This window comes from Haemaphysalis longicornis, unplaced genomic scaffold (genome assembly GCF_048455015.1).
Source record: "Haemaphysalis longicornis isolate Haplotype H1 unplaced genomic scaffold, Haemaphysalis longicornis Haplotype H1 scaffold_10, whole genome shotgun sequence".
In the NCBI taxonomy this organism is placed as follows: domain Eukaryota; kingdom Metazoa; phylum Arthropoda; class Arachnida; order Ixodida; family Ixodidae; genus Haemaphysalis; species Haemaphysalis longicornis.
The window spans coordinates 108051373-108067515 of record NW_027526204.1 but is presented as its reverse complement, the minus strand read 5'-3'; the positions used below and the strand labels follow the sequence as shown (position 1 = coordinate 108067515).

Genomic DNA, 16143 nt, shown 5'->3' with positions numbered 1-16143 from the left:
GAACCCCCTATGCCAACCAAGTGCATTTTTCGGGAAAAGGCAGCGTTATAGTGCGGAGCTTTTATGCAGCGCGGACTGAACCACCGGAGTGGCTGCATCTTCTAGATGCGTGCGACTGCTTGCCTGAGCTTCGAAATGGTGCCGATGATTGTTAGTCCGACCTACTTAGTCCTTTCTGTCTGTTATTTTTATATTGCGTGTTAATTATCATGTCTGAATTTGTCTAAAGTTCCCATGCTTCAAGGAAAAAAAGATGTCGAAATGGAGCAATCGGATAGACGCAGGCTTCATAACGCCAGGGAGCCAGGTTCGATTCCGTCCTCGGGAAGCACTTCTTTTTTCTTTCCCACGTGCACCCACGACCACTCATCATCACTGTCAGAGAAAGTTGGCTTTCCTGCAGGGCGCATTGGCGCACAAAGGCATCAGTGAGGACACGAAAGCTTCGCTTTTACAACGATATTGTCACGAGAAGACGATGAAGAGGGTAGTGTGGTCACAGCCTCCGACGACGAAGCACCTCTGTGTGGGCGCGCAGCCTACGCGGGCTCTGTCATGGCCCCCATACTGTAAATACGTCGGTAGCATAATAAAAAAAACAGTGGTTGATTTCTCTGTCATAGCAATCGGTGAAACGCGAAAGTGAAATGTGCAGCGAAATCTTCAGCTGAGCATGATTTGCGGGTCGGCGGCTGTCTTGTGGGTGTGCTTGGCCAGTGAGGTCCTGCTGGCGGGTGCTTCTGCAAAGGTGTACTGGCGTCATTTCCGTGACGGATATAACGTCAGTGATATCTCGGTGTATACCGGGATGAAACGCTTCCGTGTTAAAATATAAAACCCGAAAACGAACAACCCTAAGTATAACGTACTCTTTAGTACTAAAGGTTGCTGCCCCGAAAAAAGACCCTGTGTGCGGGGGTGCACCCTTTACAGGCCGCTTGCTCCGTTGTACTGGCATCATTTCCGTGACGGATGTGACGTCAGTGAAATCTTCGTGTATCCGGGAATAAAACACTTTCGTGTTAAAAAAAGCATCTCTTTGTAAATAGATCACTTCATCATCAACCACGGATCGCCCAATCTGTTCTTCCGCCGCGTCACAGTATTAAGAAAAACAGCTGAAGCAGTGGCGGCTCCCCAGCCTCTTCCATGAGATCTCTTATGACGTCACAGAATTTTGTTCGTGCGATTGGCGGCCGCCGACCTAAGCAACCGCTAAGGCACATGACTGGACTATTGTAGCGGGGCCTCTATAGTTGGCTTAGTGGTACGGCACACCCCACTTATAGCGAACCCGGTATTAAAGAAAGTCCAACTATAACGAACAAATCTTCGTTTCCCGTTACCATTTGTATACATAAATTTTATACACTACAGCAGACTTATAGCGAAGCCGGTTTAACGAAACCCCGGCTATAACGAACAAACGTTCGTTTCTCGTTACCATTTGTATACATAGATTTTGTCCAGATATACAGTATAGCCCACTAATAGCGAACCCGGTTTTAACAAAATCCCGGCTATAACGAACAAACCTTCGTTTCCCGCTACCATTTGTATAATAGATTTTCTTTCCAGATATACAGCATAGCCCACTTATAGCGAACCCGGTTTTAACGAAACCCAGGCTATAACGAACAAATCTTCGTTTTCCATTACCATTTGCATGCATAGATTTTGTCCAAATAAACAGCATAGCCCACATACAGCGAACCCGGTTTTAACAAAAACCCGGCTATAACGAACAAAACTTCGTTTTCTGTTAACAATGGTACACATAAATTTTATGTCCAGATATACAGTATAGCCCACTTATAGCGAATTCGGTTTTAACGAAACCCCGTCTATACCGAACAAACCTCGTATACATAGATTTGATGTCCAGATATAGTAGTACCACTCGGGTGCTTACGCGCAGTTAACACACTAATGACTATGTTCTTAGTGCTGTCCTCTATTGCGTCACTCCCGCCTTAACACATCGTGTAGCGCGAAATTCGAAAGCTTTTCGATACATCTTCATTTTTTAGGTTAAAAGAATGCCTTTCGTGGCTGTAATGGTACTCAGTGGGCTCTTTCTAATTGAACAGAGTAAGATTTTGTCTTTTGGGCCCCTTTATTGTTAGGGATATTTAACAAAATGGACGATAAATGTTATGGCCTTTGCTGCTCTTCTGTTACGGCCGATCGCTTTAGAATTCTGGTAGTGCGTTCACGTTTCCCCAGGGAGTCTTTCCAGCATGACATGCCTGTGTACAGGTGGAAACCACTCGTGTCCCGACAGTGGTCCCGACTCCCGATTCAGATCCGCTATATAGCGCATCTGTGAAAATGAAGTGTTTTTTCCCTTCGGTGCTTTAGGACGTAATGCATGTGTGTCAACACGTATATTACGCTGAAATAAATATTTATAGGCTGCGCTTCACACACACACACATATATATATATATATATATATATATATATATATATATATATATATATATATATATATATATATATATATATATATATATATAGTATAAGTAAAGAGTCGGATACACAGCAAGAACAATAACAAACAATGTTTACTTACGTAGCGGCGTTTACTTACGTATATATATATATATATATATATATATATATATATATATATATATATATATATATATATATATATATATATATATATATATATATATATATATAGATAGATAGATACATATACGGTTCATGTATATGAACCTTTTATATATTTATAAACGGTCCAGGTAACTAATTACGACAGTTAATCATGCAATACCTTTTTTACCGGGTGCGGTCGTTTACAGCCGTTATTAATGGAGGCTCCTGGACACAATTGTTTTGTGCTGGGACATCTTCTGTCATATCTGTACATGGCACTAACACAGGAACACACACGAAAGAAATAGGAAAGAGAACCAATATCACGCTGATTACCAAGAGAAAACAATACGGTATATCCCTAAAATGAATTGGTGCCACCAACTGGATATTTTATTGGAACAAACGTACGTCCGTAATGACGCCGTGCAGGCGGCTTGTGCTGCTGACTTGGCTTCCTGTGAGAAAAAAGCGCTGGAAGTGGAATTTGGGTTTAGTTTATTGACGCCAAGCTTCTCCAATATTCGTTACTCAAATACCGTGAAATAATCCTATTGAAAATAAAAAAAAATGTCACCACCGAGCCTGAGATGTGCCACAAACGCTCCGGAAATATAGACAATAATGCATCGCAGAAGAGAGTTAGTGACCGTTCTACCGTAGCGTGGTCAAATTCATGTTCGCGCATCTGCTCAGTGCCGCGTCCACGCTCAACTCGCTTACACCAAAGGCGTTTAAAAAGCGCTTTGCTGGATAAAAATAAGCCTGCCAAGAATAATATATTTTCCCAGTGTGTTTTCGTTCACATCGCAATGACTGGATACGCTGCACCGTTGACTACTAAGATGAAGTAAGCGCGCACACTGCAAATGTACAGCATCACGTGAAATGCAAACATAAGATGTAATTAACGGTCCTCTGTGCATACACGGAAGAAAGGGCGTACAGCCGTTGTGCTGCGAATGTGCATTTCAAGTGCCCATTCAAACGTGCGCGAATTTAACAAAGCGATAACAGAAATTGCGAATCAAACGTACGTTAACGGCGCGGTCACGAGATTACCTAGCCGCAATTTTTTTCCCTCCACAGCTTCAATTTGCGCCGCAACGACCAAGCACATATTACGCAGCAAATCGCTCCAATGTCATAACAACGGATTATAATACTACCCGGGTCGTTTACACACAAAACACGACTTCACGCCACAAAGAGCTTACACGCACTCGGAACGCACACGCTACATGGCCAGACGCAAGCTGCCGTCGGTCCGGAAAACTCAGACGGCAACCAAATAATCCGCCACGATAAGAATGGCGTTGTTCTGCGCGCCGTAAGGCTGTTAGCCACACAAAGTTAGGCCTAACTTCCCATTTTGAGGTTTAGGACGTTAGGCCTAACGTCGCATCTTGAGGTTTAACACCAAACTTAAACCGGCACCCGTTCAAAAAACTGCTCACTGAACGCCAAGCGGTAGGTGGCGATTCGCGCCGTACACCCCAAACCCAAACGTTAGGCCTACCTCAGCACACACCTCCAAACAACTCCCATAAAATAGATGCTTGGTGAATTTTCTGAGCATTGTGGCAGGATATATCATAAAAATAATCACGTATGACAGGAATGGGCAGAGCAAAACGCAAGTCCTGGCTATGAGCTCACTTATTTGCAGCAAATTTTGTTTTACAAATTTGGTCGCAAGAAATAAAATTAGTTTAATGTTAGCATTGCGTAGGATCTTTTCTTTCCATGTCGTCATCATTTTTGTGCAATTTCCGTATATATGTGCCGAAATACCGTCACCCTACCTGCCATCATCGACGCACCATTATCAGCATGCTGTCGTCTACCGGACGTACGTCGTCTAACGTACGTCCATTCCGGCTCTAGCGGACGTCCGCTGGACGTCCGTTTCAGAGCCGACGGACGTCAGTGGGCTCTGAACACTTGCGCACGTCCGTTCGGATGTTCAGGATGTTCAGTAAAAATGCACATGATCAAGGATGTTCAGTAAAAATGTACGTAATCACAACTGTTTTATTAACGAAAACCTTGTGTTCCCACAACGGATACTACACCAACACACTAACGGGCAGACAAGGAGGCATGAACACGGCGAACTTGCTTCACATTTAGTTAGCAGTTATCTGTGCTTGTATACACCCCCCAAGGAGATCATTGTCAGGGAGGTTCTTCGAAAATGCTAAAAAATTAGGAATAATTTCAGCTAAACAGATGGAACTTGCAATATACATGTCAGGGTGTTGATGTACAAAATGTTATTAATTTGAAAAGCAGATTATCTTTCTTGCTCTTGCTTTTATATTCAATTTACGCCATTATTTGATGTTTCGCGGTAACTTTGTACGTCCACGGGCGGATGTCCTTCAGACATACAAAAATGTATGTCCTTTGTACATTTATTTGATGCCTCGTGGTAACTTTGTACGTCCACGGGCGGATGTCCTTCGGACATTTATTTGATGCTTCGTGGTAACTTTGTACGTCCACGGGCGTATGTCCGTCGGACATACGAAAATGTATGTCCTTTGTACATTTATTCGATGCTTCGTGGTAACTTTTTGCGTCTACGGGCGGATGTCTGTCGGACATACGAAAATGTATGTCCTCTGTACATTCGTTGCTGGATGTCCACAGTACGTCCGCAAACGTACATCCAATCATGGACGTAGAGGGGACGTACAGTGGCCGCCCAAACTTGTCATTGTATGTTCGGCTGTTTTTCGGGCGTTCCACGGACGTCCATGGTTCTTGCCGTCATCTTCTGTCATGCCGTCATAAATGTCATTGCCGTAATCCACTACGATGATGCTTGATGGCTTCCATCAAGTCTACATTTCCAATAGGGTGCACACCCGATCGAGAGTTTCTGTGGGTATTCCAGAATAGAGGTGCGTACCTCCAGTAGCACATACTCGCAGTGTGGGAATAAAGTAGCCATGAAGAGAAAATACAACTTCGTTTAATTTGAAAGAACTAGGATTCAGTATCTCACTCAGCTCCATTGCAGCCACAAAATGTGTTTTTTTAACGAAAAAGAAGCAAGAAGTATTTAAAAACATTCAAATTTTGCGCCACAGTGACGTGTTATGAGCAAGAATGACGTCATACGGGCCGACAATAAAACAATTTTCAGTGCGTCAACTACACGTTAGCATTCAAGTGATGTCGTCAAATAGAACTATAGGCCCCATTACAGACGTCCAGTCACGTGTCGTCGCGACAGGTCAGTTAGGCGGCCGCCAATCACACAAACAAGGTTCCGTGACGTCATAGAAAAGTTGCGGCAAATTGGCTAGGGGTCGCGACTGCTTCACACGTTTCTCCGTTATTTGTTCGAAGATTGCAATGATATTGGTATCGTTGGTATCGGGACTAAGCAGTCTTTCTAATAAACCCAACTTGTATTTTGTCTTCATGGCTTCTTTAACCAACCGAAGTATTCATCACGCGAAAGCCTCGTCGTTAGACGGAGGGGTGCATCATCTTTTGTCTGAGTCGAAGCGCTTGTATTAAAAAAAAAAACATATATGGTCATGCGGGACTTGAATCCGCGTGAGGTACCACGGCGCCACTCGGCACCCTGCCAGAGTTTGACTGGTGCGTGCACCGCGTGATAGGAGAACTTGATGGCCCGTGAGTAGAAGAGGTTCACTCGGGGAGGAGAGCTCTGGCTGTGGGGAAGCCCTCGTCAAAAGATGAAGAAACGAGAGCGAAAAGACGAAGGCGATTATGATATTCACTAATTAGAAACGTCATCATCGTCAAACACAATAATATGTCTGATAAATTATAACCACTGCAGTTCTCACGCGAGCAAGCTTAAGTGTGCGAAATTTTTTTATTCTTTTCTTCGCGTGCTTATCTGAGGAGGTTCTGAGAACGTCCTGAGGCGAAACAGTAGGATCACGCGAGTACGTTAGGGGAGGGAGATTATGGGTTTGTCCTAGGCGCGTCATATAGTGTTCTCAAGCCACCCGTGTTGTTGTATGATGTAGAATGCAGGTTATGGTCTAATCACGTTAAACTATGCAGAATAAACCATAACAGCGTGCAATGCCGTTAAGGTTATCGAAAAGTCGTTTTTTTTTTCGTAGAGAGATAAGATACAGTAACATACAAAATGGGTCAGAGGCTCAAAATTTCAACCATGTTTCAACACATGAATGACGCACGGGCGCTTATACGCTTATACGTTGGCAGCTTAGACGCGTATTCAAGCGGGAACATAAAACACTTTCTTGTTTTTATTGTTGTCGTCTTGCTGAAATTCTTGTCTTGCTCAAATTTTTGGGCTTCTGCCGCAGCCCAGAAGTCAGGAAATCGACAGAATCATTTCGCGGCACCCTCAATTTCCTGTGGTAGGACAAAGACAAATTACTATGCGCTCCCCCCCCCCCCCCCCCACCCCCCTTCTTTCCTTGAATTTATGAGTTGTAATACTAAATGCCGAGTTGATGCTGTCCGACTTCGTACCGAATTAATCAAAGGTTGGGATAAATCGCCATTACTGTTTCACGTAGGCGCGTTCTCATAGATCACCGTGCGTCGCAGCTGGCATCACGTTGACAAGCCAGCTCATTATTCTAGCGCGTCGTACTTGAGCGCTTCTGACGCGTACGTACGTCCGATTCGAAAATAAAGGCGCGTGACTGGGACGCGAGGATGTCGCAACTACCTTTTTCGAGTCTAACAAGCGTGACGTCAAGATAAAAATATTTTCATACGGAGGTGTGTGACTTCACTGGCCGTAGCTTTCTTCACTGCGCAACGAACGCGAGCAGCCTCCCGTGACATATGCAATAAACGTATAAACAGGGCGCGGTGGGCGCGTCGAGTTTCATTTGCATGCGCATTTGGTGCGTTCCAATAGTCCACGCCGGTGCTTTTCTTAGCAGTTTGAGCTCAAAATTAAACACCCGCAGGCACAACTAAACAAAATGGTGGAGAAACATAACTGAAATTATCATTTGCTTAGTTTTCAACAAAATTTAAGGAATCAATAAGATCGACACGCACAAATTTTCCGACAGAGAAATGAATGTACCCGCACAAACAGAAGCGGCTTCACAGCACAGGAACAGCGAACGCGCCAAATGCGTTCGTTTACTCATAGCACCGCCAGTTTATTCTGCGGTCTGCCACTGTTTAATTTTGTACGCTTTTATTACTGTAAATTTGCTGCTTTACTGCTCAGGTACTGGCTTTACGTTTATAATGAGCTTAACTTTCACGTCTTTAACAGGTTTAGGCGAATAAAATCAGCAATACAATGAAAAAGAAACGCGACACTCGAGAAGGCGCTTTGATCGCACCGGATATCCGCTCCACGCGGCGCTGTCCGTGACGTCATCGAACATTAGGAGCGCACTCGGTGCGCAGAGCGCTTGGTTAGGCCTGGAAAAAAAGGCTGTTGAGCGGTACAACGCCGATGACGCTCTTGTGTTGTTAGTCGCGGACCGCGATCGTGGCGACTGAAAGTGCCCGAACAGCGTTTCTGTCTACCAGCAACGACGCTGTCGCCCCCGGAGATAAGCCAGCCGGCCCTTGTTCGTCTGCGCCGACGTGACCGTCTGCGTCGGAGCTGAGGCGTTTTCCGTGCCCTGCGTCGGCCATTGTGAGGGAGCGGGGGGTACTTTGGCGTTATGGCCAAGAAAACGTACGACCTGCTCTTCAAACTTCTCCTCATCGGCGACTCGGGCGTCGGAAAGACGTGCATTCTCTTTAGGTTTTCGGACGATGCCTTTCACACCACATTTATTTCCACCATAGGTGAGTCTTTTTTTGTGTGCGCCTCTCGCGTCCTGCGCTCTCGCCCCTCGCGTCGCCGATGTCTTCGGGATCGTTCTAGGGGGTACCACCCAAGACCGTCTTTCGTGTTTGTTTGTTCGTTCCCCGTTTCCTGCGTGCGCGCGCGTGATAACGATTTCCCCCCCTGCTACGAAGAAGCCCGCAGCTCCCGATGTTGCCCGGCGAGCGACGGGCAGCCGCTACTGGGAGGAACTGAGATTTCAGGTCGACCTTCCTTCCGCCAACGACCCTCTCGCACGTAATAAAGCGATCGCACCTTTGCAATTCATCAACGCTCGCGTCCTCCGCGTAATCTTTGGAAACGGCAGGCATAAATAACGCCCGAGTGCAGTTTGACGCGCGCTTGCCAATGAACTACAAAGACGAATCATCTGCCTGAAGGCGAACGTGAGGAGAGCAAACCTTTGTCAAAAGGCGCCGCTTTTTCTTTTTTTTTTTTTTTGTTACCCTCATCGTCGTGAAGAACGTTTGTCGCGGTCGCTGACGAAGCGACCTCGAGCTTTGAAGCGTGCGCGATGTTTGAGTGTCTGTGGCGAGCCGAGTCGGCTGATTGGAGAGCGTTCGATTGGCCGCCGCGAAACACTTGACGAAAATAAACAAAAAAGAGGGGGGGGGGGGGGGGGGTAGCTTGCTAATCTCTTGCGCACCGACGACCCCCCTTACCCTTACTGTTTTTTTGCCGGTGGCGCGGGGTTAAGGAACTAGGGGGGGTGGGGCAGCTTACCTGCCCATTTCGACGGCGCTGACGTGTTGGACGCGCTCGCAGGCGTCTAACGACTTCTTCGCCGCGAAAGAGAGACGAAAAAAAGAAAAGATGCACTGAGTGTTACCAAAATAGTTTTCGAGCCCCGTGCGCCGTTCTACAGCGTAACTAACGCGACTGGCGAGTCAGACGTAGAATGAGATGGTAAAGAATGAAATGGTAGAGGCCATTCGGGGTAGGGCGGGTCTAATTAGAAGCAGATGGTTTGACTGCGTAAAGTGTGGTCTTGATTTTGGAACGTTGTAGAGTGTTTCACCGCGCATAAAAATGTAGTGCAGAACATGGTTGCAAGGATTGAAAATGGCAGGGGGAACTTTACACTATGCGTTTAGATGAAAAAAACAAAAAAAAACACTGGTCAGGTTAGATTTATTGCGAATGGGAATTTCACGCATGCTGCTTATGGTGTCTTGATTCGATGCGTGAGTATTTTGATAATTTAACAAACCGCGCAAGTGAAGACTTTTCAAACGGATATTTGTGCATTGACGGGCTCTTTCGCAAGAAAGTAGGTAGCGGGTTGGTTGGTTTATGTGAAAGAATTGTACCGCATGTGTTTTGCTTTGGAATGTGTGTTGAGTTTGATAGTTCTTGCAGTCAGGAGGTTTTGATGGCAACTATACGACGTAAGACTTATTCATGTGATGTGTTATAGCATATATTAACGAGCTGCTACAAACTATGGAAGTTAGTTCTAAGCAGCTTTGATTCAGTTCGAAAACTGGGTTTCGCAGAGGCGAATGTCACCATTCCACAGAGTGGAATGGTGCCCTATTGCAGCTGTCAGCCTTCACAGCCGTCTGCTGCACTGGCCTTCTGCATTCATTAACTGCCACTCGCCGCGACGACTTGTACGGCAAAGTGTACAGCAGTCGAAAAAAAAGACTAGCAACATGTCTCGGAGCGGTGACGTAGCGTGACCTCGGGCTTGGGTATTAATCGTGTAATTTTATCCCGTCACCGAAGAACGCTGAGTTTGGGAATTCCCGTTTCTGACAGCTAGGTATCGGAAACGTGTGTTGCGGAGGATTTAAATGCCTGAGTGGTTTTGTGTTGCATTGGGAAGCAAAAATTCCTCCACTGACCTTTTTCTTTTTATCTCTTTGTCGCCGTTGCGCAGGTATCGACTTCAAGATCAAAACCATAGAGTTGAAAGGCAAGAAGATAAAGCTCCAGATATGGTAGGCGAGCGTGCAGTTTTGTTCTTTCACAGCTTTATTTTATTGTCCATTGGTGAACTGAACTTGTAATGACTGACTGTGTGTGTGTGTGTTTAGTCTGCAATGCTTAACTTGTAATGACTGACTGTGTGTGTGTGTGTGTTTAGTCTGCAATGCTTGCTTTTGTGTGATTGGTCATTCTCGAGGAACGGGTGCTTTTACCGGAGAGATGTAGTTTTTCATTGGTTTTTTTGGGCCTCACGGAAGCGGCGATGTTTTTGAGATGAAATAAGGCTTTGTTTGTGTGCATGGTAATGGGGATAAGGAAGTTTGGGCAGGAAAAAGGAGTGAAGTAAAAGAAATGTGAGGCTGTGGCGTGTGAAGGTCGTGTCGTGGTGTGGTTTGCATACATTGAGGAAGTTCCATAACCGCACTGCACAGTTACAACTGAACCGTGCCGCACAGTGGCTTACGTGAACAGAAATAACAAAGTATGTTCTGGCCCCTCTGTTTTTCACTTTGTGAGTCATCCGAGGGATTGCCATTTTTGCAGGAAGTAGATAAGGGGGGGGGGTGTCCGGAATGGTGCACCCTTGCAGGCAGGCAGAGGAGTAAAGTGTTTTGCTTCTGATGGTTGGAGAGAGATAAAAACTGCAGATGCAAAGTCTACCGCGGCGCGAGGTCTTTTCCTTCACGGCAGTCATGATGGTGGAGTCATGTTGTTGGTTGAAACCAATTTGAAACGTGCGTGACTTTATTACAGTAGTTGAATGGACGACTGCGAATGGCATGGAGTCTTTTCTATTGTGCCGCCCATTCCAAATGAGCGGAGGTTCAAGCCCTTGTCTAAGAATTCAAGCAATACGTTGCAAGTGTCAAACTCCACAATGGCACCGCAGTTTAATGAATTCACTTCAGTGTCCCATTAATGCCCTTCTATGACAATTAGCCTACCTGTGTTTTTGGAAGGAGCAGAGAGCAGTGGCTGCTTCGCATCATTTCGCTCTTTCATAGCAGCAGCTTTGCATCAAGGATTATATTTCGCCGCGGGAACGGAAACGGGGCTGATTCGTGAAGGCCGCTTCCTGAGCTTAGTCTCGTTTTTCACGCCGCCGCCGGCATTGCCTCACTAGGCATAGTTTCATACTAACATATACTAGAGGGAAATCTTAACAGCTAGCAACGTTCTTCTCCTCCTTGGCTTGGCTAGTGGCCACATGTCTTCTCATTTGGTCTTGAAGCTAAAATCATCAGAGGTAACATTTTTTTTTTTGTCTTGCATGAACTTCTAAATAGTCCCTGGCAAATAAATGTTTTGGAGGTTCACTTCTCCGTTAATAAAGCGAGTTTAACTTTAATTACAGCATCATTTAAAGCATCAATTACCCATTAATTAAATTGACGAATTAAAGCTTGTTGGTGGGCCATGTGCTGTGACAATAATAGTTCCTGACAAATAAATCTTCTGGTGGTTCGCTTCTCTGTTAATAGAACAAGGTTGAACAATCTGCAAGAGTAATATTGTATTTTAGCGGCCGCAGGCAACTTTTGAGGGTGTAACGACGGAATGTTTCTCCGTAGGTCATGACAACGCCGGGTAACCCCGTAGTGTATACTAGTATGAAACTCTGTCTCCAGGTGCTTACGTCGAGCTAGTCTTGTTCAGTCTCAGCGCTTTCTTTCAAAACTTGGCTGTGAATTGGCGTACTGGCCATTTTTACGAGCCGCTGTACGAGCGAGCTCGTCGTTCTCTACCAGGGACACTGCGGGCCAGGAGCGCTTCCACACGATCACCACGTCGTACTACCGGGGGGCGATGGGCATCATGCTGGTGTACGACATCACCAACACCAAGAGCTTTGACAACATCGCCAAGTGGCTGCGGTACATCGACGAGCACGCCAACGAGGACGTCGAGAAGATGATCCTCGGCAACAAGTGCGACATGGAGGACAAGCGGCTCATCTCCCGCGAGCGCGGAGAGGCGGTACGTGCACCTTGTCCCTTTTGCTGTGCCCCTTCGGTCGTCTCCTCGTCGATTTGGGAGCACGGCTGGGTGGTTTTCCTTTTACGAAATGGCGGGTTGCTTGTTAAGGACACTTGGGGGGTTGTGGATACTGTTTGATTGCTTAATGATTGGATCGGTCTTCCCGACCTTCTCTACTTGAATACACGTCCTTTTTAACAGTGGAGCTGTTTAACCCCTTAAGTGCTTTATTTTTTTTAGAATTTCCCGACCAAAAGTGCCTATTTTTTTTATTGCTGATTTCGAATCTGATTGTACTAAAAAGTAGCTAGTCGATGTTGAAAAAATATTTGTACCCCACAGTTAGTCAAATCAACACAATAAAGTTTATTTCTGAAGAATACATAGGAAACCAGGTACCTGCTGCTAACAAAATTAAAAACTTTATAAATAGAACAGTTGCAGATGCCACATCTTTCTTCACTTGTGTAGGCTAAGCACCTTTGCAATAGCTGGAGTGCAACGAATACCCACATCTCTTCCTTTGTCCCTGGTACCCATTTTTTGAGGCGGGAGTGATCACTGGGAGGAAAGCATTTCAACTTTTCAGCCGCTTTGCGATTGGTTTTGTCTACCACATATTATATAAGTTCATCGTCTAGAAACTGCTGAATATATTCCATAATGTCACCCGGCGATGACAATATGAAAGTCTTGCCTGGAATGGCCAAGAATGGAAAGCGATGAGCCTTCACAGGAGGATTGTCCACATAAAGCAGGATCCACTCGCGAGCAGTCGCGATGTTCGCTTCCCCGCTGTCTTTGTCATCACTGGAGGAGCTACTCAATTCACCGTCATCGCTGTCTTCACTTCCAGAGACAAGATAAACATCTATATCCGAATCAGCATCACTTGAAGAAGATGACGAAAATGAACAGCTTCTTTTTCTAGTTGACGGGCCAGCTATGCATGGGTCGGCGCCACCGCACGCCATATTTTCATAAAAAAAGCGCGCCTTGCCGCAGGAGAAAACTAATTCGTCGAGTAAATGCTGCCATCTAGTGGACGGCACGCAATCTAAGCCGCAGACGAGCGCTTCTCGTCCTGAACAGTATAGGGCAGTACCTATTCCGCTAAGACGAGCTCTGCTCGTCCAAAGCAGTTTGGTGACAGTTTGGGCAGGACGAGCTCTGCTCGTCCAAAGCGCTTAAGGGGTTAACCCGCCTTAAGTTGTCCCATGTGAACAGAAAATCTCCATTTGAGAAGAAAAAACACATATCCTCTAAGTGGGAATCGAACCTGGGTCCCTCGTGTTCCGAAGCCGCCGTCTATCCGATGGAGCTGTCATCACATTCCAGGTGTACAGCATTATTTCCTAATGCTAATAAGTGCAGGTGGTAGACCTGCTGCTGTACTCATTGAGTGCACCGTCTGTCTCCCCCGTCTCCTCGTGTGGGCGCATCTTATCGTGTGGGCGCATCTTCGTCTGTGAGACGGGGTGTCGCTTCATTACTCTATTTGGGTCCAGGTTCGATTCCTGGCGGCGCCTGTAATTTCTTTTATTTGTTTGCAAGAGTTATCTGTTGACACAGACAGTTGTGACAGAACCCTTGGCTGGCATAGGTATAGTGCTTCGCAGTAAAAAAACGGCAAGGTTCAAACTCCTGCCAAATAGACAAACGTGAAGTAGCAGACGGATTGTACAAGTTAAGCAACAAAATGCAGCCACAAGGGTTGGAAAGCCTTTGTTCAGTGTCCCTTTAGTAATGATGTTGACTTGCAAACTATTGACCCCACATGAACTAAACCTAGTGCACAGTCTTAAAAAATGGAAAGCAGGGGTTTTATGGGCAACCAAACCTTGCCTTGAGAGTGGTAGGCAGTCCAGCCCCAGCATTGTTTTTATTAGCATGCAGTTGGGACTAGGATCTTGGGAGGTCCGGCATGCTGTTGTACCCCTGACAAGGCAAAACACGAACCAGACTGTATGAAGCTTTGATCACATGTAATATATATTAAGCCAACTGCATGTAGTGGAAATGTCAGCGAGTACTGTTGTTGATTACTGTATTCACTGGTTCAGATCTTTGTGGTCACTAATGAACAATTCTAAACTTTGCACGAACTACCGTGTTAGTGTCGAAACACCATGATTATGCATGTGCTACTCTTACGGGTAGGCAACTTTGGATAGTTTACTGGTGTAACTTTTCTGTCTTCTAGTGGATGAACGGTGCGTTTTCTCTCGGATGTGTTTACGTTGAACCTAGCCGCTGCCATCAGCGTGGACTCAATTCTCACTCTGCATACACCGCTGAGGGCACTCTGAATGAGTTTGAGGGCATGTGTAAATGTGTTTGTCCATGTTTGCACAAAAAACACATGAAACCACCACATGTGCGCACCTCTATGTCGGCTCTGGGGCAGAAGCTTTTTGTGCGAGTGTTCCGTGCAGTGGCCCTTCCTCTTCCTATTCGGGAACATGCCTGTCAGGCATGTTCTTTCACCACTTGTGAGTGAAGGGGGTGGTAAGCGTTAGCTAAACGAAGCCTTGAGACAACGGGACAACAAATGGCATAGAACCTGCAGCTGTGATTGTAAAAAGAAAGCCCAGGCAGTGTAAATTGGTTGGCACCGCTTGGGGGCACACTTTGAGTTCATGCACTTCTACATTACACAGTGATACTATCGGCCGTATGAACCCACTTCTAATGAATGTGATCGTTATAGCTTGTTCGTTCAACCTGCGGTTTGCAGTAAATGCTATAAACATTTCCTGCATGCACGCTGTGGCTACGCTGTGGCTGTTAGTGACATGGCACTGGCTGCAGTCATGTGACGTGAGTAGCTTCAGCTTGTTACAGGCAGGTGCACAAGAACGTGCCATACCGCCAAAGTGCGTTGCTAGCAGAAGAGAGTTGCCTCCGTTCCAACAGAGGCCCAACTGTGCAATCCATGCTGAGCGGAGAGAGAAGATAATACATCGTGCTAGGGTGTGACAACGGGAGAATGGAGCCAGTGTGTTCCGTTCTCAGCCGTGCTGTTGTCTTGTAGACAGCTTGGGTGACTGCGGGGAGGCCGGCGTGCACGAGCCCTGTATTACGCTGGCTTCACTGCAGTGCGCACAACTTGTCCGCAATGCTCAGAACTTAGCCGCGACCAGCGTAGCTCGGGCGTGCAGGGGAACGGTGAAGCGCCGTGCGCTGATTCACAACAAGCTGCCGTCCGTTATGATTGGCAACAAGCTGCTATGAGCGTAAAGTGGGAACTGGGACCACACATAAGTACTGCAGACAGTTTGTTCTCAGTACACGCCTGCAGCATCTATGCACAGCGTTCACGCGGGAGAGAAGAATTGCCTAATGCTGTTTTCGAAGCTTAGCACCAGCACTTGGAAAGGGCTACATGCTGTCGAGTGCGTAGAGATGCACGCTAAGCTGAGCAAATAAAGCAGCAATGTAACTAGGAGCAATTACTAACCAGCTATAAATATCAGTCATGGCCAGCAGAATTAGCCAGGCTCGTTAAAACCCTTCGTGACAAGGCAGGTTTACTCGAAACCGTTCGTGAAATAATTCGTATTGCTGCCTAACATTTCCCCAAGACAGCTTGCACACTTTTTAATGATCGCATTTTGGTCAGTAAAAGAGTTGATACGAAATAATCCGATTAAAGGGCGGCTGTGAAACGGAAAGTCAGACCAGTTGGGCTCCGCACAGTCAGCGGCGGATTGTACACAGTAAACGGGAGCCGTCTCCCTGCTTGAGGCATTTACCTTTTTCATCAAACAGAACAAGAACAATGCATGCATGGGAATAAT

The 16143-nt window shown here is 46.1% G+C and overlaps 1 protein-coding gene across 2 annotated transcripts in view; it reads left to right on the top strand.

Annotated features, from left to right (window-relative positions):
* The first annotated feature begins 7980 nt into the window (after positions 1-7980).
* Rab10 (RAS oncogene family member Rab10) overlaps positions 7981-16143 on the top strand; it is a 28038-nt gene continuing 19875 nt past the window's right edge. Inside the window, exons 1-3 of one of the 2 annotated variants that reach the window (XM_077690338.1) lie at positions 7981-8394; positions 10317-10377; positions 12115-12343. In XM_077690338.1, the coding sequence (XP_077546464.1) occupies positions 8268-8394; positions 10317-10377; positions 12115-12343 (417 nt within the window). In that variant the 5' untranslated portion in view covers positions 7981-8267. Of the gene's footprint in view, positions 8395-9598; positions 9619-10316; positions 10378-12114; positions 12344-16143 lie in introns of those variants that run through there. The other variant, XM_077690339.1, reaches the window with a different exon arrangement.